The sequence below is a fragment of the Rhinatrema bivittatum genome, chromosome 14 (assembly GCF_901001135.1).
Source record: "Rhinatrema bivittatum chromosome 14, aRhiBiv1.1, whole genome shotgun sequence".
Lineage (NCBI taxonomy): Eukaryota > Metazoa > Chordata > Amphibia > Gymnophiona > Rhinatrematidae > Rhinatrema > Rhinatrema bivittatum.
Genome location: NC_042628.1, coordinates 70,001,072 through 70,027,818, shown reverse-complemented (window position 1 = coordinate 70,027,818; position 26,747 = coordinate 70,001,072). Strand labels below are relative to the sequence as shown.

Genomic DNA, 26,747 nt, shown 5'->3' with positions numbered 1-26,747 from the left:
ATCTTAGGTTTCTGTTGGGGATGTGTACATGAAGGGCAGTGTTAAGCCAGTCTGCGTTTTCGTTGTGTATTAATTTGTGTATGGTGCATAGTGTTTTGTACTGTATTCTTTGTTCAATGGGAAGCCAGTGTAGTTCGGCCAGTGTTTCAGTGATGTGATCATTTTTTCTTTTGCCAGTTAATACTCTTGCAGCTGTGTTTTGCAAGATTTGTAGTGGTCTTAGGGAGGTGTATGGTAAACCTAGTAGAAGGGTATTGCAGTAGTCAGTGCTTGCGAATATTAGCGCTTGTAGTACTGATCGAAAGTTGGCGGTTGTTAGAAGTGGTTTAAGTTTTCTGAGGACCATGAGTTTGGCATATCCTTCCTTTACTTTTAGGGATATATGTTGTTTTAAGCTTAGTTCTGTGTCAATTATTACTCCTAGATTCCGTACTTTCTCTGCTAGTCTTATTTGTTTGTTATTGAGTGTGATTGGGTTGTGTGAGATCTCCATGTTTTTTTTCCTTTCTAAATGAAGGAATTCAGTTTTCTCTATATTAATTACAAGTTCCATTTGGTTTAACAGTTGTTTGATATGTTAAGATACATGTTCGCTATCTTTAATATTTTCTCAATTGTATCGTCAATGGGTAATATTAATTGAATGTCATCCGCGTATATATAGTGAGTGATTCCCAGGCCAGCTAACAGATGGCATAATGGTAGCAGGTATATGTTGAAAAGAGTAGCAGATAGGGCGGATCCCTGTGGTATTCCTGTTTGAAGGTCTATTTTTTCTGACATAGAATCTTTGATTTGAACTTGAAAATATCTGTTACTTAAATATGATCTGAACCAGCTAATTGTTTTGTTGCTTAATCCTATTTCTTCTAGCCTATTTAGCAGTATGTTGTGATTCACAGTATCAAAGGCTGCTGAGAAGTCTAGCATCACTAGAATGTAGTGTTTACCATTATCAAAACCCCTCATGATGGTATCTGTCAGTGCAAGCAGGAGTGTCTCTGTGCTATAGTGTTTTCAAAAACCATGTTGTGAGGGATACAAGATGTTATTGCTCTCCAGGTGTTCCGCTAGTTGTTTTTGTATAGTTTTTTCTATCAATTTTGCAATTAGTGGTAGGTTTGATATTGGTCTGTAGTTGCTCAGGTTAAGTGGGTTGCTGTTTTTCTTCTTTAAAATTGGTTTTACGATTGCTCCTTTTAGTGCATCTGGCATGGATCCTTCCTCTAAGGATAGATTAACGATTTTTGCTAGTGTCGGGGATACAGTGTTGAGTATTTTTTTTAAGTCTGTGGTAGTTATTGTGTCATGAGCACGTGGAGCAGGATTTAGTTTTTTTAGCGTAGTTTCGATCTCTAAGTCTGATACTTCATAGAATGTTGACAATTGTTTAATCTCTCTTTTTCCCATTTTAATTTCTTGTTTCGTTGTATTTGGGATTTTAGTTTTTAGGTTCTTTATTTTGTCATTAAAAAAAGTTGCGATATCATTGCATCTTTTTTCTGGAAGGTTTTGTGTAGATTCGGATTTGTCAGTAGTGAGATTGCTTACTATGGTAAATAATGTTCTTGGGTTGTTTCCATATTTTTCTATTTTAGAGCTATAGAACTGCTTTTTTGTATCTAGAATAAATCCCGGGATTTACACACGTAGGTGGCCTTACGCACGCCAGGCCTATTTTCAAAGGCCCGGCCACACATGTAACTCCAGGGGCTTCAGGAAAGGGGCGGGGAGGGTGGTCCGGGGGCGGGGCTAGAGGTCCCCGGCACAGCGGCAAATGGCCCTGAGGCAGGTGCAAGAGGTAAATTAAAAATTTTGGGGAGGGGCTAGGTTAGGGCTAGGGGTTGGGTAGGTTAGGGGAAGGGGAAGGGGGAAGGGAGGTTAGTGTAGGGGGTTGGGAAGTTCCTTCCCAGTCCACTCTGAAATTGGAGCGGACTGGGAGAGAACTGAGGAAGGCCGCAGGGGTCGGCACACGCAGGATGCACAAGCATATACCCCCTTGCACGCGCCGACCCACGATTTTATAACATGCGCGCACCTGGTTAAATAGTGAAGTGCAAGAGGCTATTAAAACAAAAAAGACATCTTTTAAAGAATGGAAAGCAAGTCCAAATAAGGAAAACAGAAAAGAGCACAAGCACTGAAATTAGACATAAAACAGTAGTAAGACAGGCCAAGAGAGAATCTGAGAAGCTTACCACAAAGGCAAAAGCTAACACAAATTTTTTCAAGTAAAAGAGAAGCAAATATCCTGTGAGGGAGTCAGATGGTCCATTACTTGATGACTACGGAGTAAAGTGGTGCTCGTGGAGGACAAGGCAATAGCATAAACCCCTTTTTTGCTTTGATCTTTACTAATAAGGATGTTGGAGAGACACCCACATGAGAACTATTTTTTGAAGGTGATGATTCTGAGGAACTAAATCAAACCATAATGAAACTGGAAGAAGTATTAGAGCAAATTGACAAACTTAATGGCAGTCTATCTCCTGGTAATCTGTAATCTAGAATGTCATTGGATCAGGTCTGATTAATGTATATGGGCCTAATGTAGGGTAATCTTCTTTATTTACTAATTTGAATAGCTGGCCAGATGATTTTTCTTATGTTCCCCTGGAGCTGCAAGGTGAGTAAAACACTTGCATTGACCCAAACAAAGAGATCTTCCGGGGTCTCCAGTACTATGACCATAATGCTGGCCTTCTGGAATTACTGACCAAACATAATCTGCAAGATATACAGCACTGTCAGAATCCATCTAGTAGAGATTACACTTGTTGCTCTACTCATTTTAATTCCAACAGCAGATTGGATTATTATCTATGCTCATCCAGTGTTACTTCTGCTTTGCCCATCCACTTTTGGAGACTAAATGTATCGCTGCTCAGCAAGAAGGCATTTAATATGGTAATGGATACGATATCCAATCGTTAATATCATCATCCTATGAGCGTGTATCCTCCTGTTTTTACTCTGGGGAAACTATTAAGTCATTTTTGAGGGGCAATATTATTGCTCTCTTGCATCACCTGAAACAGGAAAGGTCCAAGAAATACTGGAGCTTGAGGCTAAGATTGAGCAATTGGAGGGTGAACACCAACACCCTTGCTTTAGGACAATTTTTAAAGAGCTACATCTGGCCAGAGAGGATCTGTATTTGTTACAGACAGATGGGACTGAAACAATTTTGTGTTTTTCAAGCTAGAATTTTTACAAACACAGCGATAAACTTGGGAGGCGTTTGGCTGGGCTAATTCAAAAGAGTAAGCAGAGCAGAACAGTAAGTAAAATCAGAGATCTTTCTGGCACAGTCACACATTCTCCAAAGGATATTTCCAAGCTACTACTTTTTAATGATATCAAAACTTCAGGGACATCTGGAAATGTGTTAGATGCAAATATAATCATATTACATACACAAAAAAAATACGATACAAACAAGATTGTGGCTCAGAGAGGCCCATTTTGTGGACTAATGCTGATATAAAAAATGATACAATTGTGATTGGAGTTATTAATAAGAACATAAGAAAATGCCATACTGGGTCAGACCAAGGGTCCATCAAGCCCAGTATCCTGTTTCTAACAGTGGCCAATCCAGGCCATAAGAACCTGGCAAGTACCCAAACACTAAGTCTATTCCTTGTTACTGTTGCTAATGGCAGTGGCTATTCTCTAAGTGAACTTAATTAATAGCAGGTAATGGACTTCTCCTCCAAGAACTTATCCAGTCCTTTTTAAACACAGCTAGAATAACTGCACTAACCACAACCTCTGGCAACAAATTCCAGAGTTTAATTGTGCGTTGAGTAAAAAAGAACTTTCTCCGATTAGTTTTAAATGTGCCCCATGCTAACTTCATGGAGTGTCCCCTAGTCTTTCTACTATCTGAAAGAGTAAATAACCGATTCACATCTACCCGTTCTAGACCTCTCATAATTTTAAACATCTCTATCATATCCCCCCTCAGTCGTCTCTTCTCCAAGCTGAAAAGTCCTAACCTGATAAGCTTCTGAATTTTCTTTGGAATTGGGAACGCCGAGGGGGATGCTCGCAGCCCGTCCAGGGCCGGGTTGACCCCTTCGCTGTCAGAATCTTCCTGTGAGCCCCAATTCCTCCAGCACCTGGGGAATAAGGGGCTAAAACAGCCTGACCACGAGAGGGTCATCACCCCCCCAGGGGTGTCCAGTAACAACGGATCGTCCCCGCCGGCCTCTGGGTCCGGATCAGGGTCAGAGTCACCCTGGGGCGTAGCTGCCCGAGGGCCCGGAGAAGGCAGAACCTGAGTCTTTAAACGCTTGGCAGAGCCACCAGCGCTGTCCTGAGACCTCCTCTTTGCCGCCTTCCTAGCCAGGAAAGTCTCGAGCATTAGTAGCACAAACTACGGGGAAACCCCACCAGGAACCACATCCTTGCTACTGGAATCCGAAGCTGTATCTTTCGGGTCTCCCTGGCCCGGTTCTACCACTGCTGGGGAAAACGGGGAAAGCGGGGGAAGGGGGATGGACACGACTTCCTAAGCTTCCTTCCCCTGGGTAAGCTTCGACCCCGGGGGTTTAGCTTTTGTTCCTGCCCCCCCCCCCCCTTCTGGGCTTCTGACTCTTGGCAGATGACCCCTTCCTCCCCGCAGCAAGAGGCAGAGAGAGAGAGAGAGGGCATCCAACTCTAAAACCAGGCCACAGGCCCTACAAACCTTCACCAGGGCATTTTCAGACATGGCAGTCCTTCTCCCAGCTCCACCGAGTTCCCAGAAGGAAGAAAATGGGTCAAGCTGAGCACTAGCGAAAACCCCCCCCCCAAAAGGCTCCAAGCCTAGGTTCAGCGCTCTGCGGAGGAGGAAGGAAACAGATAAACCTGCGGTTTAACTGCCCAGACCCTTAGAATTCCTGCCCTGAGGCCAAAAAATGCCCAGGAGCTACTTCCTCGACCCGAGGAGGCTCCGGGTACTAGGATGCTCCTCCTCCCCCAGCCGAGCACTGCCTAAAATGGCAGGCCTCAGAGAAAAGCCCCTGCAGAGAAAAACTGAAGGCAAGAATTTCATCTTTTTTTTTAACTCTGCAAGTAACAATAAAAAATCCCCACAGGGGTTCTTTCCTTTAGGAGGCGCTGGAAGAGGGCTTCGGGGCATGGAGGGAACCAGTCCCCTGGCTATCCAACTCCCCGGACTCCAAGAGCTCTACAGCCAGGGGTGCCCTCGGGGAGCCCTGCAAAAAACTCAGTCCAGAGCTGCAGGATGCCCGACCACCATCTGCTGGAGACAGAGAAATACTGAGGAGCTGCAGGTGGCACTAGAGCTCTACAGCCGTGCCTCGAAGTTTTGTTCTCTGCCTCCATCTACTGGTGGGTCTGGACTGATCTGGGGATGTCCAGGAACCTAGGCATACCTTATCTACTCATCTAATTCTCTGTTTCCCTGCAGACTGGAAAGGAGACAAGTGCTGCTTCTACAAAGTGCCTTCAGGTCTCATTCCAGTAAGCAAAGCTACTGCTTCAAAATGCCAGCTTTTCCAGCTCGCGCCACTTTCATTTCCAGCAGCGTTGTGTTCCTTCTTCTCGCCTCTCCCTCCCTTAATATGAAGAACATTCACAAACAGTTAAAGCTAGTCCACACCTCCCAGATCAGTAACTGTGTGAACACAAGAGGACAGCTGCCTCGATGCCTCAGTTCTTGGACGCAGAAAAGTTCCCCTGTGCCTCATTGTTTCGGAGAGCAATTTAATTCTAGTGAAAACAACGGAATTAATGGCATGTGCACGGGAGGGGAGGCTGCTGCGAGAGTCTATTGGCAAAGGCCTTTGCTTTGCAAACAGCGGTGCGTTACCGGCTCCTGCAGACCCATAAAATTGTCGGGCAGATGCGTTCATTTGGACTAAGCTCTGTCAGGGGCGGTAATAAGCGAATGGCTAACAAGGAAGTTGGGACGCGGCCTTTCACTACCTCTACATCTGCCGCTTTAAAGAGCTGGCAGAATTACAAGCATTCGTTTGGTTGAGAACAGGCATCGGTTCATTGCATTTCACCTTCGACAGAGGTTTTTTTTTTGGGGGGGTCATTAATGGTTTATGGTGATTCAAAGGAAGGTAACAAAAAAAATCCCTTAAGAATTTTCTTTTTTCAAACTCTTTGTTTAACATTTCCAGTCAGAACGGCCAGTGAGGCTCTGTATCGAAGAAACCTGCCTCCTTTCTGACCTCCCAGCTGGGACCAGCCAATCACAAGGTGTCTGAGGTAGCTAGCCAACTTATTATCTGGATAAAAAGTCATCCGGCCAGCTCGGGAGCATTCTGAATAACTTTACGACAGCCAGGGATATTCAGCCCCATGGATCCCTGGAGTTGGCTGACCAGCTGGCCCATTGCAAAATGGCTTCTGTAATCACCTGCAAAGTGTCAGCCAATCACAGGGCGTCTGGAATGTGCACCCAGCTGGCTACTGAAATATGATTCTAATCCGATTAAGGTTACTTAACATCTGAGCTTCTGAATAACATTTCTTCCAATGTATGAAAAAAAGAGATGCTTTCTATGCATATAGGAAAAAGAGGCAACACTTCTAGCCAGAGGAAGTGGTTCCCCCTTATATGAAGGAGAAAGTGATGTCATTTCCTGTGCAAAGGGCACAAGAATAGAGAACAGGACAGTAGATAGCAACTATATGGCCCGTTACAGGATAAAGCCGTGTTACTGCACTACACAGAAAGGATGATGCAAATTTATAGCTAATGAAAAATAATATTTATTAAAAAAAAAAGTGCAAAGTGATGTGTGCAGTAAATACTTGGGAAAAAGTCATGGCACATGTGCGCCCGAGAGGCTGATGAGCTGCAGCCCGTACGCATTCTAGAGCACGAGAGGCTGATGAGCTGCAGCCCGTACGCGTTCTAGAGCACGAGAGGCTGATGAGCTGCAGCCCGTACGCGTTCTAGAGCACGAGAGGCTGATGAGCTGCAGCCCGTACGCATTCTAGAGCACATGCAGGAACTGCACATTGTCCGCTGGACTGCGGAGCAGCCCCGTCTCCAAATCTTGCCACTGGAAGGAGGTTTTGCAGCTGGCATTGTCTCTTGACTCTGGCCCCCAAGTTGGGAGCAGAGATCTCGGAACCAGCGAGAGTGACCGTATCGGAGGAGCAAGGGAAAAAAAATGAGAAAGAGAACGGGACCAACTTCTAAGGCAGTTTTTAAAGCTCTTTACACATGAAAATAGGGATTTATGTGCATAAACTGTTCACGTACTGTTCCACAACATATAAACCTTTATCTGCATTCACTGAATGTGTTGCCAGGTGCACGCTGAGGTCAGGCGTGACGAAAATAAGAGCCAGAGATTGCATTTTCAAATCCACAGGGGTTATTTTCTGTGCAGATAAAAGTCTCCATGCAAAAAGCAGCTGCAAATCCCGCAAGATTTCAAAGCAAAAATGTGCACGTACTATAGCTTTGAGAATTGCTGTAGTGTGCAAGCACAGATGGGCTTTGACTCAGTGCGGGCACCCGAGCGTCTTCCCAGAGATGAGGCCCCATTGACCATCGGGAATACTCTGCTGTCTCACTTTCCCATTTACCCTTCTTCACTTCACAGTTCCTGAAACGGCTGGTTCCTTCCCATGCTTCCTATCTTTACAAGATGGTAAGGAGGCGTGAAGAGACCTCACCCCAAACATCTCTGCCAGGAGCCAGCAGCCTTTTTCTACTTTTGTGATGTCTGCATGAGTCCTCCTCCATCTACAGTCTGCACCTCCTTACAATAAATGCTGCCTTTAATCAGTTTGCTTATGCCTTCTAATCCAGGGTCTCAGGCTCGGCCTGCTTGCAGGCAGGTCCTTGGGCCTCAGTCTTCTGAGCAGTGCCCAGGCAGGTCATGTTTTAGCAGCAACCCTACCCTTGCCTTTTGGACAGACTCTATGCAGCGCATCTCTCCAGCGTGAGCATCTTCCTTAATGCCCTAGGAGGAGATAAGCTATGGAGGCCGCAGATTATGAGAAAGCCAAGATAAGTGAGGCCACGCTGTCCAGGCTATGGGGCAGAGATTCAGCCATGTCGCGGGCAAAATATCCTAGCAAAACCCTTGTTGACCCTTCCAGGGTTTGACGGGAAAGGGGAGAAAGTATACTTTTGGTTGAAATGAACAGCAGTACGAAACGCATGCGGTGTAATATGAATCTGTCAAACTGGGGGATTTACATGAAGGTTACATGAAGGCTAGCAATGAGGATGTGTGATAAAACCCTTACTGTTAATCTTGGAAAGGTGTAATTTGAAACTGTCAGGCTAAGGATTGGCGTAACGCAGGAAATGCTGAAATCCTGACCCTCGCCGCATCCCAAAATCAATAGCAGTTCAGATCTAAGCTTAAACCTCTAAAGGAAAGAGGAATGTAAGATGAGGAAAAGTAAGGCAAAATATTTAGAACTGCTTTCATCAGGCAGAAAGATCCTCAGTCCGAGCACATATTCAGGCCCATACAGTAAACTGCGCGGGAGAGCCGGCGCGCCGAGGCGAGCGCCCGCTCTCCCAATGCGCGTCCATGCACCTCTCCTGGGCGTGCAATTCAGTATTTAAATTAGGGTCCGCGCTGATAAGGAGGCGCTAGGGACACTAGCGCGTCCCTAGCGCCTCCTTATTGGCGGAAGTGGTGGCTGTCAGCGGGTCTGACAACCGACGCTTAATTTTACCGGCGTCGGCTGTCGAACCCGCTGACAGCCACGGGTTCGGAACATGGATGCCAGCAAAATTGAGCATCGGTCTTCCAACCCGCGGGCAGATTTTTATTTTTTAAGAAGATTTTTATTTTTGGGGCAGTTTTTTCTGCTTTTCTGTACACTTGCCCGGTGCTGTCTGAAATCAATGCCTGCCTTTGGCAGGAGTTAATTTCTGAGAGTAAAATGTGCGGCTTGGCCACACATTTTGCTTTCTGTATTGCGGGTGAATACCTGATAGGCTCATCAACATGCATTTACATGTTGCAGGCGCTATTAGTTTCGGGGAGGTTGGCTGCGTGTTTTCCACGCGCTATTACCCCTTACTGTATAAGTGGTAATAATAGCGCGTCATAAACACACATCCAAATGGGGGAGTGCACCTTTCTATACTGGCCTGATTGTGTGGCAGAAAACTCTGGGCATTTGAGTTTCAACAAAGAAAAATAAAATGTCAATAAAAGGGGGAGTGTGAGGGCATATTCTCTCTCTCACACATATATCCTGACTGGTTCTTGCTCCTGTAGGTAAGACTAAGTATAGCCATGGAGGAGACTCGTGTTGGCTCTTTGAAATCAATATTCAAAGGACTTGTCTGGGTAACTTTTGGAATCAACCAGACAAAAGTTGAGATTTGAATGTTTCCTTTCTAACTCCCTGGCTACATTCTGTCCGGGCAGCTCATTACCCTGGTACAAACAGGTGGCATTCCTGGGCAGCACTGACAGTCAGCCGCACAAGTATGTCCTAAAGATACCCGGATCACTTGATCTCGATGCCCTCTGTCAGTCAGTGGAGCCCTTACCTGGGCACGTTCTGCTGAATATTTTGGAAAAGTTACCAGGATTACTCACTATGGAGCTCTTTCAGCCTAACATTTCCAGCCGTTAGGGCATTCCCTGGAGCCTCTTCCATGAAAAGGAACAGCCCTTCAGCCAGGGAGGACTGGAAGGCAGGGCGTGTGTAATCGCCGGGAGAATTGGAAGGCAGCTGGAAAGGCCGAGATCTGGCAGCAGAGTGGCGAGAAACCTTGGGCCCCTCCAGGAGGGGAGCAGACCTGGCTGGGGGGCAGCAGGAGAGCCCCTGGGAGTCTGTGGACCTGGGGGCCGCCTTGCCTTTTGTCTGTACAAGTTTTGGTCAGTGGGACCTGATTTTGGGGGAGTGAGGAGAGCATGTGCATGTGAAAAAATGAGGTTCCATTTCATTTTTCTCATTGTGTTTGGTTTTTTAATTCATTTGATGTTTAGTTTGTTTCTTTTCACTTAACTGAAATGAAATAAACATTTAAAAAAAATGGAAAAAGCCCAAAAGAAATGAAAGTGCCAGAATCTCCTCTCCTGAAGTCGGTGCCATGTGGACAATGGGATTTAGTGGAGAAGGAGCAACTGGAGATTGCTTTTACCCCATTTTGACCCCCAGGGATGGGGTAAGATGGGAGCAATAGGGGAATGGAGAAGGTGACATTGGTGGGGTTTGGCGATGGTGGGGGCCGTAATGGGTGCATGCTCAAAACAAAAGGGAAAAACCCAGTCAGTTTTGCAGAGTTTTTCTTTTGGTTTAGTTCTGAAATACACATCTGCGTTGCATCTCGCTGCATTTATTCTCACACCTTAGCGCTGTAACTGGACTTGTCATGGACTTGGGAGCAGTCATGGGGCAGAATGGAATTGGAGCAGGGCAGCAATCGGTTTAATAACCTGGAGCAGGGCTGGGCAGGCCAGAGATTTTTTGTTTGGTTTATTTTGGTGGGGATTTTCATTAATTTTCTTTTTATTTGGGTTTTTTTTCCTGTTCAGAGGTTTGCGCTATGTTATTCCGTAGTTGCATGCACAAAAAGCACTTTGTGCACACACGTCAGACGTCGTATGCACAAATCCAGAATTTGGGTGTGCACACAAAGGGCCAGATTTTCAAAGCCCTACGCGCCCCCAGGGGGCGCATCTAAGTCCCGGGGCTTCGGGAAAGGGGCGGGGCAGTCCGGGGGCGGGGCGGTGTCGGAGCATCGCATGCCGGCAGGTTGCTGGCGTGCGCAAGAGATAAAACAAAGGTCGGGGGGGTTTTTAGGATAGGGCTAGGGGACGGGAGGGTTAGAGGAAGGGGAAGGGAGGTTAGGTGAGGGGGTTAGGAAGTTCCCTCCGAGGCCGCTGCGAAATCAGGGCGGCCTGGGAGGGAACGGGGGAAGGCCGCGGGTGTCGGCGTGCGCAAGATGCACTAGTGTGCACCCCCTTGTGCGCGCCGACCCCCCGTTTTATAACATGCGTGCATGTTATAAAATCGCGCATCCATGTGCACGCGCCAGGTAGCGCACTCACATGGATGCCCGAGCCTAACCCCAAAGTGTTTTATGTGCACACATCTACGGACTGCATGGACAAACCTGGCAAAATGGAAGCAAAATCTGTATTCTTTTTGGTTTGATCCGAAAGTGTATGCGTTTGAAACAAGCGTCCATCCCTATCTGGCAATCACAGTGCAGCTCCTCCCTCCTCCCAGCCCAGCCCCGACCCAGACAAGTGATAACAGAAGGTGCGCTGGGATTGTAAATATGGAATCAGGACTCCGGGTTTTTTCTATAGCTTGTTAAAGATACAGGGCTGATATCTGAAGCTTCAACCAATGAGCTAACTGCTCCATAAACATGCGCTTTCAAACTGCTTTAAATCTTACTCTTGGTTTTCCTGAATTTATTTATCTAACTGGTTTTAATTAACATGGCACCTAATTACCTATAACTCACAGTTTAGTTATGGCTTTTCTGTCTTAGTGCACAGCCTTTCTTTGTTTTTTCTTATGTGTCCTGTCCGTCTCTCTTGACTGGACTGTAAGCTCCAAGGTGTAGGGACTGGCCCTCGTATGACTCTGTTCAGCGCTGCATACATCTGTTGTGTGCTCTGCAAGCGATGATTAATGGTAGGAGTGCTGCACACGCTGGGAAGGGCTAAGCTCTCAGAGAAGTGACAGCAACACTCACCGTAATTATTGAAGAGCCTCATGCTGGCATTGGATGCTCCAAGCTTGTTAGAGGCCATGCAGGTGTAGTTTCCATAGTGCGATGCAGAGACATTGGCAAATACGAGGATGGACCTGGTCCCCTTGTTCTGGATCTGTAGCCCCTCGATGCCCTCTATCAGTCTGCTGGAAGGACAGGACAAAAAGAGCGTAGTCATTACAACACGATAGTCATAAAAAGCATAAGGAATGGGTTTGCATTCTCTGTGTTGAGCTGGTGCAGCGGAGTTGGCACCTTGGCCTGGCTGTTCATTTTCTGGGTCCTCTACATGCACACTACACCATCCTCCCAGGGCCTGGATACTGGGGGGCACTTTGGGGAGTGCAGGTAGCAGGGAGAGTTAGAGGCAGAGGAAAGGAGCACAGACAGCTTATATATATATCAGGCAGAAGCTGTGATGGGGAGCCCAGGAAACAGAGACCTACTGTAGAAAGGAGAGCAGGTATATAGGAAAACTCTTCCATTGGCAGCCCAGGCCCCTGCTTTTTCTAACATCTGTTAAAAAAAAACAGAACATGCGCACCAAAATGTTTACCTTGCTTATTTGCCAAAAGTGGATCCTAAGCTTGGCTAAGGGTGCGTTCCCCCATTACTGCGCCTCGTTTGTCGCACACTCCTTCCCCGATATTACTCAGAACCTGCTGCAGCCCCCGTCTCACTGCCGCAGCCTGGTGTTAAGCATGATAAATAACTATTGAGCCATTGAAAGTGTAATTCAATAGCTGAGGCCCATAAAGGAATTTATATCACCTGGCCTAACAACGTTACACATTCCCGGATTGAATTTTAATGGAAGATTCATGAGCCCGTTAATGGCTCTTAACAGTTATAAACATCACGGGGGAGTGGGGAAGATGACAGTGCATGCAATGAAAAGTGGCAAGCTTTAAATGCAGCTTTAAAGAGAGGGCATGTGGACCCTCAAGCTCTGTTATACAGCAGTGCCCTGCCAAATACATAAAGGTGCTGTTTCACAGTTTTTAAGGAAGCCTATGAAAATACCTGACAAGCAAAATGCATATTAAATAATATGAATAAAAGCACAAATTCCATGACAAGCTTCGCATTTTTAAATTTGTGAATCTGCATGAGGTCTTTGGTTATCGCTGGAAGAGGGCCTTACTCTTACATATAACTCCTGGGAGATTCCCTCCCCTTCTGAGGAAAACATCTCAGGATAAATGCAAAGCTGATCCAATAAGAAATATTACAATCTGCAAAGACTCCAACACAGATATGGAGGGGGAGGGATGCATTTAACCCCCCGGGTCTGTTACAGGGTAGCAGAAGGCTGTTCTTTGCTGAATGAGACAGGGCAGAGCTGGTGCCCCTAAATGTTTGCTGCCCCTCGGCACAGGTACAGTGGGGGCCTATTAACAAATCCAGGGTTGGGATACGGTTCTCTCCCTAGTACTCATCACCCGATGTTCCATCTGATATGGGTGCTGAAACTATTCTCTGCTGAAGAGGACATAAGAATATAAGAGGTGCCCTGCTGGGTCCACCGAGCCCAGCATCCTGTCTCTGACAGTGGCCCGTCCGGGTCACAAGTACCCAGCAGAGCCCCAATAGTTGCTCTATTCCTTGTATCTCACTCCCAGGGATAAGCACTGACTGATAACTCTTTATGGACGTTTCCTTCAGGGACTTGTCCAATCCTCTTTTGAGTCACCTTGACCACAACCTCTGGCAACAGATTCCGTAGCCTGATTGTGCGCTGAGTGAACAAATACTTCCTAAGATTTGTTTTAAATGTGCTGGTTGTTAGTTTCATGGAGCGTCCCCTAGTCCTAGTGTAATTGTTTGAAAGGGTAAATCACCGTTCCCCGTTTACTTGTTCCTCCCACTCATGATTTTATAAATCTCAATCATATCCCCTCTCAGACATCGCGTTTCCAAGCTGAAGAGCCCTGATCTGTTTAGCCTTTCTCCATAAGGGAGATTTTCCATCTCCTTTATCATTCTTATCACGCTTCTCTGCACCTTTTCCATATCCGCTCTGTCTTATTTTTTAGATGGCCCGACCAGAACTGCACCAGTACTCAAGGTGCGGTCGCCCCATGGATCTGTACCAAGGCATTATGATATTCTAAGATCTGATCTCTATTCCTTTCCAAATAATTCTTAAGATTCGTTACCTTTTTGACTGCCACCACACATTGAGTCAAAGATGTTAAGGTACTGTCCACAAGGACTCCGACGTCCTCTTCCTTGGGGGCAGACTCCTAACATATAATGTACCTGTAGTTTGGAATAATCTTCCCTATGTGCATTACTTTGCCTTTGTCCACATTAAATTGCATCTGCTATTTCGATGCCCAGTCTCCTAGTCTCACAAGGTCCTTCTGCACTTCCTCACAATTCACTGCTGTTTTAATTCTGCAAAACATTTTTGTGTCATCTGTAAATTTGGTTGCCTCAATCGTTGTTCTGCCACTAATGACCTTTCTGCATTTGGAAAACAGACCATTTAGTCCTACCCTCTGTTTCCTGTCTTTTATCTAATTACCAATCCACAATAGGGACACTGCCTCCGATCCCATGATCTCCCAATTTCCTGAGCAAGCTTTCATGAGGGATGTTGTCAAATGTCTTCTGAAAATACAAATACACTCTTATCAACCAGCTCATCTTTATTCACATGTTTATTTAAGATAAGACTTCCCTTTGCGAAAACCATGTTGACTCTCCTGTTAAACCACGCCTATCTATCAGGTCAATACAGTAAAGTGCGGCCGCGGTTACCCTGCTCCTAACCCGCTTTCTACTCGCTTTTCGGCCGCGTTAGTCCAACCCGCGATACACTATCCCCTTTAACCTACTCTTACCGCCTCTTTAAATCACCGGGTAACCCCTTCCGCCCGCGGCATGTATATTACATGTAAACGATCGAATTAGCTATTCCCTCGCATACAGTAACGCGCGCCCCGACTATCGCTTTTTTACCCTGCCGTTTTGCCCCGCGTTTAACCTGCTAATTTACCGCCTACCCCTACCCCTGCGGGGTCAGTAAATTTGTTTTTAAGAATAGCTTCTATCATTTTGCTCATCATCAAAATCAGGCTCATCAGTCTATTATAGTTTCCCCGGATCACCCTGGAGCCCTTTCTAAAAACTGGTGTCACACTGGCCACCCTCTAATCTTCTGACACTATGGGTGTTTAAAATGATAGATCGCAAATCACCAGAAACAGGTCTTCAGTTTCATGTTTGAGTTCCTTCAGAACTCATGGTTGAATATCATCCAGTCCCAGTGATTTGTTATTCTTTAGTCTGTCAATCTGATTTATTATATCTACAGCCCCCCCCCGGTCTCCCGCAATTCTGAGGCCTGGTAAGTGCTGAAAAATTTGTCCTTTGCTGCGGCACTGGCTGGTCCTCGCCAAATTACTGTGGGAGACCAGGGGCCAAAGAAAAATGCATTGATGGTAGTGGGATGGTACATTGTTCCTCTTCCAGCCCCTAGCTAACTCAGCTCCTCCCCAATCCACCCATTCCCTTCCCCTGAGTTATCCAGCTAAATACCTAGTCAGATAAGTGTCTTAGCCAGCTGAGTGCTGACCACTGACTATAACCAGATATTTTGTGGCACCACTTAGTTGGATACTTCCATTTTGAATATCGGATTGTTAGTTTTTCTTCTATGTCCTTTTGCTCCTTGGTCATTTAGCAGCCCAACTGACTCCCTCACAGGTTTTTCGCTTCAAATGTACTTGAAAAAGTTTTTATTCCTTGTTTTTACCACTATGGCAAGCTGCTTTTCAAATTCTCTCTTAGCCTGCTTAATTACTTTTTTTACATCTAACTTGCCAGTGCTTATGCTCTTCCCTATTTTCCTCATTTGGGTCTGCTTTCCATGTTTTCAATGATGCCTTTTTTGGCTTTAATTGCCTTTTTCACCTCAAACCACGCCAGGATACATTTTGTTTTCCTTCAACCTTTTTTAATGCACGGAATACATTTTGTCTGGGCTTCAAGGATGGTAAACCTTAGACAATGTCCACGCCTCCTGCAAATTTTTTTTTAAACTTTATTTTTAATTTTCAAAACAAAATTACATAACAAGAAATTCTTGTTTTTAAGAAAAAACGGATGTTTCGCTAAACAGAAGATGATCATTAAAGAAAGGGGAAATGAACATTGCAAGTGAAACATCATATAAGGCCACATCATGAGGAGAGAAAGAAAAAGGAAATTATTCAAGGAAAAATCACAATTCCTAATCTCAAAGAGTCTTCCTAACTCCTGCAAGTTTTTAATCTTGTGAATTGCACCTTTTAGTTTTTTTCTAACACGTTTCTTCATTTGATCATAGTCTCCCTTTTTATAGTTAAATGGTACTGCAGTAGTTTTCGTTGGTATTCAGCCTCCAGTGATTATGTCAAATTTAATTATATTATGATCACTGTTGCCTAGGGGATCCAGAACCTTTATCTTTTGCATCAGGTCCTGCATTTGACTGAGAACTAGAGCCAATATAATCCCTCCTCTTGTTGGCTCCATGACCAATAGCTGCATGAAGCAGTGATGGCATCCAGGAACCTCGCTTGCATGTCCTGATCTGACTTTTACCCAATCAATATTCGGATAATCAGATTCTCCCTTTATTACTGTGTTGCCCATTTTACTAGCCAGGCTAATCTCTGTTAGTATTTTACAGTCTGTTTCCTCATCCTGGCCAGGTGGGCGGTAATATATCCCTACAATTATACTCTTCTCTTTTATACTTGGAATTTCTATAAGGATTGCAGCATGCAGTTTGTTGCAAAACTTTTATCCTGCTTGACTCTGTGCCATCCTTAACATGCAGTGTCACTGCTCCATCAATTTTATGAACCCTGAAATGTAGATGCAATTTATACCCGGGTATCACAGTGTCCCACTGGGTATCCTCCTTCCACCAGGTTCCTGAGATGCCTATTATGTCTTCTACATATCTTCCTTTAGTGCTATTCATTCTAACTCTCCAGTCTTATTTTTCAGACTTCTGACATTCACATACAAACATTTTAAAGTAGATTTATTTGTATTTCTGTTTTTATATGTACTCACATCCTGTTTAGAGTAATTTTTATCTGCGTGCTTTGCATTTAAATACATATGGGCTTTTTCAGATTTTACATTCTAATTTATTTGACTTCCCACTATCCTTTGAAGATACTTCCCTTTGAACCATGCACTGCCCAGTGTCTATCAGCTTTCCCCCATTTTTTAGTTTAAAAGCTGCTCTATCTCCTTTCAAAACGTTAGCACCAACAGCCTGGTTCCAAATATTGAGGTGCATGATCCTGTCCTCTTTTATAGCATTCTCCTTAGCATACCCACAAACCTTTGCACTCCATGTACTCACCGCTTATCATCTTTGAACCATTCAAACTCGGCCGGGGGAACTGCCATGGCATCACAGCGAAGTACAGCTGTCTTACCCACCACGGAATGGGCACCCTTTGTATCTGTGATGATTGGGGGATCTTGAAAGAACAAGGTATCAGAGAATAAAAATCTTAGCAAAGAACTTCATCTTTAGGGCAGTCAGCCATCATGCATCTGGAGGGACCCTTCCCAAATCTTTCATTCTACCTTGTAAAGCAGAGCTTCTTACCTGTAACAGGTGTTCTCCGAGGACAGCAGGATGTAAGTCCTCACACATGGATGACATCATCAGATGGAGCCCGGCACGGAACTTTGATCCCAAAGAATTTTAGAGCTTTCAAACATGCCCTACTGAGCATGTGCAGCTGTAGTCATCACCCTGCCCCCTAGGCAGAGTCCCTTGGTCCATGATATAGTTAATAAATGGAGAAACCAACTCCCAGGGGAGGCAGCGGGGTTCAGGAGGACTAAGATCCTGCTGCCCTCAGTGAACAACTGTTACAGGTAAGCAACTCTGCTTTCTCCGAGGACAAGCAGGATGGTAGCCCTCACACATGGGTGAATCCCCAGCTAAAGGCTGCTCGAGCAGGACAAATTGAGGAACTTCACAGTGCTGAAAGCATCACCTATTTGTCAGTGAGACAGGTGACCCAAAAATTGGTCTAGGCGGGAAACGAGTTGGATTCTACAAAAGAAAACCATAGAAAAGACTGAAACACAAATACCCCAATGCGTAGCAGGGGCGCCTAAGGCAGGGGCATGATGCCAAGTTCAGGGAGAAACATACTTTGCCTCACGGGACTATGTCCCGGGTATGGATCAGCAAACCCTGACTGCAAAGTAGGTCTACGGCCTGAGTATTGCAAAATGGCGCCGGCCGTATGGCCATATTGCCATATTGCAAAATGGCACCCGCCATATGGCCGGCGCCATTTTGCAATACGGCAACACAATTCGAGTGCAGGAGGTCGCTCCCAGACCCCTGCTGGACTTTTGGCAAGTCTTGTGGGGGTCAGGAGGCCCCCCCAAGCTGGCCAAAAGTCCCTTGGGGTCCAGCGGGGGTCCGGGAGCGATCTCCTATGCTCGTGACGTCGGGGGACAGGAACCAAAATGGCGCCGGCGCCATTTCTATCAACGCACACGTGGCCCGAGAGTGGAAGATCACACCAGGACCCCCCCCACTGGACCCCAGGTAATTTAAGACATTTTGGGGAGGTTCGGGAGGGTGCGGGATTTATTTTACAGGGTCAGGGTGGGTTTTAGGGTTGTTTTAGTGTGCCGGTTTTCCCGCCCTCCCCCTTCCCCCGATTTTTGACGATAAATCGGGGGAATTCCTATTATATATCTCCTCTAACGATTTTTGATGATTTAAAATATATCGGACGATATTTTAAATCATCAAAAAACGATTCACATCCCTAATAACTACAGCTGCACATGCTTAGTAGGGCATGTCTGAAAGCTCTAGAATTCTTTGAGATCAAAGTTCCGTGCTGGGCTCCATCTGATGATGTCACCCATGTGTGAGGACTAACCTCCTGCTCGTCCTCGAAGAATAATACATCAAATCCAATTCAAGCCAATACAGATTTATGAAATGAGCCCCATTTCCATCTCATATGTCCCTCAAAAGAGAAGTTGGAAACTGTTGCCCTATTTAGCCATGGAACCTTTAAAAGAAGAAAGTCACCCTTGCAACCATATCTTTCACTTCCATAGATGTCAATAGCATCACCTTATTAAATATCTTTTCCCTGGGTCATTTATCACTGTCGTCTGTTAATGGCATCACCCTGTTAAATATCTCTCTCTGCCTTAATCAACTCCAGAAACATCAATGGTGTCACCATCTTAATATCTCTTCCCTGCATCATTCGCCTCTGTTGACTTCAATAGCATCAGCCTCTTCAATACCAAGATCCTCCACACTTCACCACAGGTCGGAGGAGTTTTCCCGATCAATGACTCAGCAAGTCATGAGATGTGCAGGGGGTCACAACACCTCTTTAAGGAAAGGGAGGGGCTCCAGGTAACCCTGAGCACCAGAACTAGAGTCAGAGTTTGTAAATTGTACACCACCTCTAACAAGAATGAACAGGGGGGAACAGTTTGCTGCGCTCCACATTCGGCCGGGACATCCACCTCCCCCCGAGCCCGGAAGCCAGAGGGAGGAGCCGAAACACGCCTCAAAGGCGGCGTGCCTGTGAGTAACACCGGGGAACAGTTTGCTGCGCTCCACATTCGGCCGGGACATCCACCTCCCCCCGAGCCCGGAAGCCAGAGGGAGGAGCCGAAACACGCCTCAAAGGCGGCGTGCCTGTGAGTAACACCGGGGAACAGTTTGCTGCGCTCCACATTCGGCCGGGACATCCACCTCCCCCCGAGCCCGGAAGCCAGAGGGAGGAGCCGAAACACGCCACAAAAGCGACGTCTATCCGGCGCACTGCCGCCGCCGGCACGCGGCCAAGCCGTGCGCGCTAAGGGGTGCGCACGGCTTAGACCGGCTTTGGCCGGATTTGCCGGTGTGCTGGGCAGCTCTGTCTCTTATCCCTGAGACATTGGAAAGATTTGCACAAGTCTATATCGGCGTTTCGTAGTGACTATGCCACCTAAAAGGAAGGGGAAAGTAAGGGTGTTTCCTCAAGAACCCTTACCTCCTCTTCTTCAACTAGAAATTGACCGATATTTGACACAGCTGGAGAAAATAGAGAGTTCCAGTGAACCCGTTGGTAGCCCCATAGAAGGAGAACTAGGGGCTTCCCTGGATGAGGCCTCTCTAAGTCCGGATGCACGACCGCCTCCCGCTCAACGCGGCGCAAATGGAGAGCCTGGGGAGACACCTACATTAGGAGAGGAACGAACTCCTGCTCCTGAATGTACCGGCTCAAGTCTGGAATCAGTAAATGAGGAAGAAGTTGGAGGAGTAGCAGCTCAACAACATCAAGGAGCCCCCAGTACTGAAGGTCCAATAGCAGCGAGGCCAGATTGCATCAGGCCAGAGACGGTAACCTTAGGTGCTATTTGGGACTTGGTTAATGGTTTAAGTACCACTATAGATAGACTAGAAAAGAAAATAGATACAGTTTCCCTGAATGTACAACAGCAATTTCAAGGTGTACAAAATCAAACAAGTGAAGTTGTTACTAGAGTAGAACAAGTAGAAATAAATGTGAAGTCGTTACAAAGTGTGAGTAATACTTTGATAAAAGATCAATTAGCCTGCTCAAAAAGATTGGAATTTATAGAAAATAATATCCGGCATTTAAATGTGCGAGTTACGAATTTTCCAAAAATTGCAGGTGAGATTCCCTTTTTAACGTTTAAGAGGTATCTAGCTGAGGTTCTGGGGTTTACAGAAGAAAATAATATGTTATCACTTAATACATGCTTTTTTGTTAAGAAAAGAACCTCAACAGTTACCCCAATAATCCCAGCAAACTTGACAAGTTTTTTGGAGGAATCCTCAGTACAAATATTGGAAAGGGAAACTTTAATTGTTTCTTTTGTCTCTACCTATGATATAAGCAAATTAATGAAAAAATATTTTCAAAAGTTTCCTACATCATATCATGGACAGGTTATTAAGATTTTTCCCGACTTAGCTCCAATTACACGCAGTAAAAGGCGTGAGTTCTTAGAATTAAGACCTAGAGTATTATCTTTAGGATACTCTTTTTTGTTGAAATATCCATGTTGTTGTAACATTAAGAGAGGAACTGATGTTTATTTGTTTACACAGGTAGAACAATTACGTTTATTTCTAGAGGCACGGGAGCCTGCGACCTCTTCTCCTGTAGTTACCTGAGAGCTAGGACTAGAAATGGAAAAAGCTGATTGTGCTATTAGATAAAAAAGGAAGGTTTCTTTCTTTACTGAATTTCTCCCTTAGTATTTCATTCCTGTTTGTCTCAGGTTTTCTATTAGATTCCTTAATGAATATAATGTTAAAATTGGAAGGTTATTTCAGTATTCATCTGTTTTGGAATAATTTGTGGAAAGAATAAATATTTGTGAATTTAGTTTCATAATAACAGAGGAATAGCTTAGATAACCTGTGAAATATATTTTCATTTCAATGTCAACTGAATGTAAGTATTCGCAAATTTGTAAATGTTGAAAATTATAAATAAAGAATACAAAAAAAAAAAAAAAAGAATGAACAGATCTAAAATTAAAAACGTGTTCCCAAAGGATGCCAATGCCTTGGAAAGCCGAGTGGCGAGACTCACAGTTGACGGTGACCTGCACTTTTTTGCTGTCGGATGTGGACACCCCGTTGGTGGCCGTACACTCATACTCCCCGGCTTGTTGGCGGTTGATTCCGGTGATTTCCAGGATTTCTCCTTCGTTGGTGAAATTGTCTGTGGTGGGGGTGGAGCAGGGAAATGGGTTGGGGGGGGGGGGGTAGGTGGGAATCAGACACAAACACACACTTACAACAAAGAAACACAACACGAGTATTACCACCTCCAGTGAAAGAATATCGAGGCCAAGCTACAGTGCCTTAAGCTGTTAGTGACAGGGATTAATACAGACGGCATCAGTAAGGATATTTCGTAAAGTGCCTCGCTCTCCAGTTGCAAATTTTTTCATGAAAAATATTACTTTCTTGCCTTAACGATACTGACATGTGCTTTTGAAACATACAATATCTATGATGGGAAAACTAATCTCTTGGCTGAATACCTCATTTCATTCTAGACTCAAGGCATCATAGCGATAATTGTGAGAAAGGAAGGTCAGAGCAGGATAGGAAGGAGGAAGAGCAAAGTCATGCATGATGGCCTCCACTCTCTACCCCCACCTCGATAAGAGCAGGTTCCCATTCCCAGAACCTCTTCCTCTCCTAATCTCCTGTTTCTCTGGCAGTCATTCACGTTGTGCAGCAGCACTGGGATTAGATGCTCCCTCAATGATACAGCAAAGCCTTCACTCCTTGGTCATGTAGGAATGGGATACATCCGATCCAACTTTTCCAGCACCACTGAAGGATCTTTCTCAAGCGCCTGGCGCTGCCTGGGACTATCAGTCAGCAGAGTGGTCCTAGAGAGCTGGGGGATGGGATTTTCCATACCTCTCTCTCTCTCTCTCTCTCTCTCATAATGCAAATTAAAGACTGACAACACTTCTTGGCCCTGCTCCCAATTTTCCTGGAAAATGCAACCGTGCAAAATGAGGAAGGCCATTGGGAGTTAGGCAGAGTGGTCAGTGCTCAGGAGCTCTGAGGAGGTTCTCAAGGAGAAAGGTCACATTTGGGTGCTCCTCCTCCAGTAACAGATTCAGTCTGATGGGGGGAATACGCAGGTGAGGATTCAAAACTCGTTCTAGACTGCAGACTGTGCCCATGTCCAGGCTACAGTTCATACCGAGGGTAATTTGAAAAGGGATTTCCATGTGTAAAGCCTTGCTTTACCTAGGGAATTGTCTTTTTATATAATTGCCTTCCTTCCCCACACGCGGGTAAAAGCGCGTGCAATAGCCCTGTACATTTTATCCACATTTGGGACAGGCATTCAGGTGGGGCAGGGGATTTCAAATATGTACAAACTTTTTGATTTAGAAAGGATGCATAGACATTTCCACAGCAAAACTATCTGCACCAAAAAGGAGGTGTCATCGTGTGCATGTGGCTTTACCAGGGGTACCTTTCAAAGTGAGCTTACGCCTGTAAGGAAGCTTGGTGCAACGCCTGCATGCCGCAGCCTGTAACTTCATGCTGGCTGTTGCAAAATGACCCCCATTACGCACCGCTCATTGGTCAGGATTATGTGGTTCATATGCCGGCTTCCACCGGGGTAGAACAATGACAGCAGCCCCTCAGGACGCCTCAATAATGGCCTGGACAGGGTCACCGGCCGCTCACGATGGCTGACGCAGAGGCAGGATTACAGAGGTGGCTGCTCACCTTTCAGCAGTTTCCACACCACGGTTGGCTCCGGCTTGCCAATGGCGAGACACAGGAGGTTGACATTGCTGCCCTCGTTCACCGACACACTGGTCGAGATGTTTACAATCCTGGCCGGAACTGAAGAGAAAAGCGGAGTTTCATAAATATTTCTCATCGTATTATGCTGTGCTGTAGCTTTTATCCACCGATCTGAATACGTTAATAAAAGGGCATGCTCATGGAAGATAGGGCAGAGTGTTTCTAAACCTAATTAGTTTCTTTCTCTAGGGGATTTCAGCAGGGCCAGACTGTATTTCCACAACACCCCAGCAGCACAGCTTTCCTTAACAAAATGCTGGGATACTGCTTCAGTACTTACTCAGTTGCCAACCTGCTGGGATTTGGTTAGCCTAGCTGGTTTCAACTCAGGGAGGACAGTGGTTGGCAGAATCTAAAACCTGGCAATATAATTGTCTATCTTCTGGTGACAAAATAGATGGATGAGTGGAAAAATAGTACATGCAAAGCACATGGGCATTCTCTGTATGCATGGAGCGGAGGAGTTTCCCTGAAAATATCAGCTGCAAGGTCTTCATGTAACGATCCCTTCTAATATAATTTCTAGCCAAGATAGACTCATAGCCCCATGCCACCAGTGCCCAATCCAGCTATCAGTCTGCATTTTATACCCACAACATTTCAGTCTTTTGGGCATTCAGCTAGCATCAGTTATCCAATGCTTTAATGGCCAGCAACCACTCATTTAGTCTCTCCAACTGACTCCCACAGTTTTTCCCCTAGGGGATGTAGAGCTGTAAAGCATCTGCAAAATATCTGAAAACCGCTGCAAGAGCCTCTAAGTAAATATTAAAGAACAATACAGGTGAATGTAAAGCTCCCCCGGGGAACCTCAGCAGACAATGGACAATGGTGATATGTCAGTCAAGAAGGCATGAAAGCAATCTAAAGCCACGCCCCCAATCCCAATCCTTAGCTGCCACGCCCCCAATCCCAATCCTTAGCTGCCACGCCCCCAATCCCAATCCTTGCTGCCACGCCCCAATCCCAATCCTTAGCTGCCATGCCCCCAATCCCAATCCTTGCTGCCACTCCCCCAATCCCAATCCTTAGCTGCCACGCCCCCAATCCCAATCCTTAGCTGCCACGCCCCCAATCCCAATCCTTAGCTGCTAAATGATGAAGCACAACTGAGTGATCCTTATGTTCAATGCGGCACTAAGATCTAATAGCACCAGCAAAGAATCTGCCCCTTCATCAAGTGACCTATGCAAGTTAACCAAAAGTGGTGCTCTGGTACTTTCTAAAATCAGACTCCTTCTTCAATAAAGTTTCAAAACTATCCCAACTGCTTTATCAATAGGTTTAGACAAAAAAGGCAGTTGGGAAATTGGCAGGTCATTTTCCAGTTGCAAAGATGTTTTTAAGGACTGGACAGAATGAAGACCGGGCTAGAGAACCCCCTGCATTCAAGGAATCATTATCATAATCCGCACAGCGCAGGCGCTGAATCCAACTTGATGAAGATGGGCCAAAACTAGAAAGGGTGGGATGTGCTGATTTTAACAAAGTGATCCCTCCAATTCAAGGTTTTCTGGCCACACTGAGTGAAACCAACAGCAAAAAATGGCCTTCAGTCCTCCTCCATTCGGTTTCTCTTTACAGAATGCAAGTCTCACCCAATTTTTTTAAAAACTTGGGTCAAACCCTCATCATCTGCCTCCAACAACCTACCCTCAACAGGACTGAGCAGCCATCATTCCTTGACTAAGCTTAAGCATTCACGGGACCAGTTAAGTGGGTCAAGCCAAGTGCTCTGCAAAATAAGTTTTGTTTCTGCTTCGCCAATAGCAGATTTATAAGAACGGTTGCCACCTGAGGATTGTAATTGAGCCCAGGCTCGGTCACGCTGGTGCACCTGCCTCTTCAAAGTTCTCAGTGCGCATCCTTGGACCACCCTCTCCCTCTGTAGAGCCAATTCCTCCACCCCACCCGCTCCTCCAACAACAAAGCCGATAACGTCTCCTAGAAAACTTCTAAGCCCTCTGAAAATGTGGCTAAGTCCACAGCTGCCAAATCTCTAGTCTGATTAGACCCTTAATCTCATAGTAAAATAAATCATAAAATGATCGGACCAAGTCCCCGGATCCCTCAACTATGGATGTCAAAAACCGCCTCTTTAGGAACAAAATCTAAATTCAAGTTATTTCCCCGCAACATGGGAAGCTGAAAGCATCTTCTGGGAAAAACCCATCTTCTGAATTCTGCAAAAATCAAGCTATTTGCCCTTTTGAATGAGAGGACAAAGGAAAATTAAAATCACCTAAAACAAAGGGAAACAATACTAACAATATGACCGAATAACTTTCGCAATAACTGCATTTTAGAATGAGGACCTGTATAAACCAATAAAATACTAACCTCCTTATAGCAATGGACTTTCACAGTAAGCTGAGGTGGGATATGATAGAGGTCTTTAAGATCATGAGAGGTCTTGAACGAGTAGATGTGACTCGGTTATTTACACTTTCGAATAATAGAAGGACTAGGGGGCATTCCATGAAGTTAGCAAGTAGCACATTTAAGACTAATCGGAGAAAATTCTTTTTCACTCAACACACAATAAAGCTCTGGAATTTGTTGCCAGAGGATGTGGTTAGTGCAGTTAGTGTAGCTGGGTTCAAAAAAGGATTGGATAAGTTCTTGGAGGAGAAGTCCATTAATGGCTATCAATCAATTATACTTAGGGAATAGCCACTGCTGTTAATTGCATCAGTAGCATGGGATCTTCTTAGTGTTTGGCTAATTGCCAGGTTCTTGTGGCCTGGTTTTGGCCTCTGTTGGAAACAGGATGCTGGGCTTGATGGACCCTTGGTCTGACCCAGCATGGCAATTTCTTATGTTCTTATGCCCGCTATTCCTTCTGACTGAGTACAATCCATCTGTAAAAACTGGAAAGAAGATTTCACCACCAAAGCAATTCCCCTTCCCCTCTTATCCAGGCTCGGCTGACAATTCCCACAAATGACGTACATGCCTGGATGAAGCCTTTGGAAGAAGCTCCTGCCTAGCCCGCCCCAGCTCTAGCTTCCTGAGTCCTGACACGACCCTCTCACAGCACGGGAGGAAGCAAAAGGCCAGGCTTGTGACCTCCTTGCTGCCAGCTCTGCCCCACTCCCCCTGCTTCCCCAGTGGCCACTGGTCATCCTGGGCAGCCTGGTCCTGGGCTCTGAGCCCAGCAGGCTGGTGTCAAACATTTGACTCTCCTCCTGACTCAGTCACTTAGGGGCTGGTACTGAACTTTCACCAAGAGGGTGAGAATCCTTGCTGGGATCTGTTCACAGGGTTTACAGCTCTCTCACATCGATCCTAGGCTCCCTCACTCCCAAGGACCCTTTTTCTGATACATGAACGCCTCCTTTGAACTCCTTGATCAGAACACTGGATGGGCATCTCTCTCCTTTTCATTTTTTTTTTTATTCTGCTGGGTACCTCTGAACAGGAACCTGTTACATAAGAACATAAGAAATTTCCATACTGAGTCAGACCAAGGATCCATCAAGCCCAGTATCCTGTTTCCAACAGTGGCCAATCCAAGTCACAAGTACCTGACAAGTACCCAAACATCAGACAACTCACAAGCTACTATTGCTTATTAATTACCGTCATAGCAGCTTTTGGATTTATCCTCTAGGAACTTATCAAATCTTTTTTAAACCCGGTTACACTAACTGCTGTAACCACATCCTCTGGCAATGAATT

The 26,747-nt window shown here is 45.5% G+C and overlaps 1 protein-coding gene across 5 annotated transcripts in view; it reads right to left on the bottom strand.

Moving 5' to 3' along the window:
* The window catches only part of IGLON5 (IgLON family member 5), a 418,463-nt gene that overhangs the window by 7,542 nt on the left and 384,174 nt on the right, over positions 1-26,747 (bottom strand). For 4 of the 5 annotated variants that reach the window (XM_029576928.1, XM_029576927.1, XM_029576929.1 and 1 more), the window contains 4 exons: positions 22,986-23,105; positions 21,310-21,441; positions 17,058-17,178; positions 11,669-11,832 (listed from right to left, as the gene is read on the bottom strand). In XM_029576928.1, coding sequence (XP_029432788.1) covers positions 11,669-11,832; positions 17,058-17,178; positions 21,310-21,441; positions 22,986-23,105 — 537 coding nt within the window. The remainder of the gene's footprint in view (positions 1-11,668; positions 11,833-17,057; positions 17,179-21,309; positions 21,442-22,985; positions 23,106-26,747) is intronic. The other variant, XM_029576926.1, reaches the window with a different exon arrangement.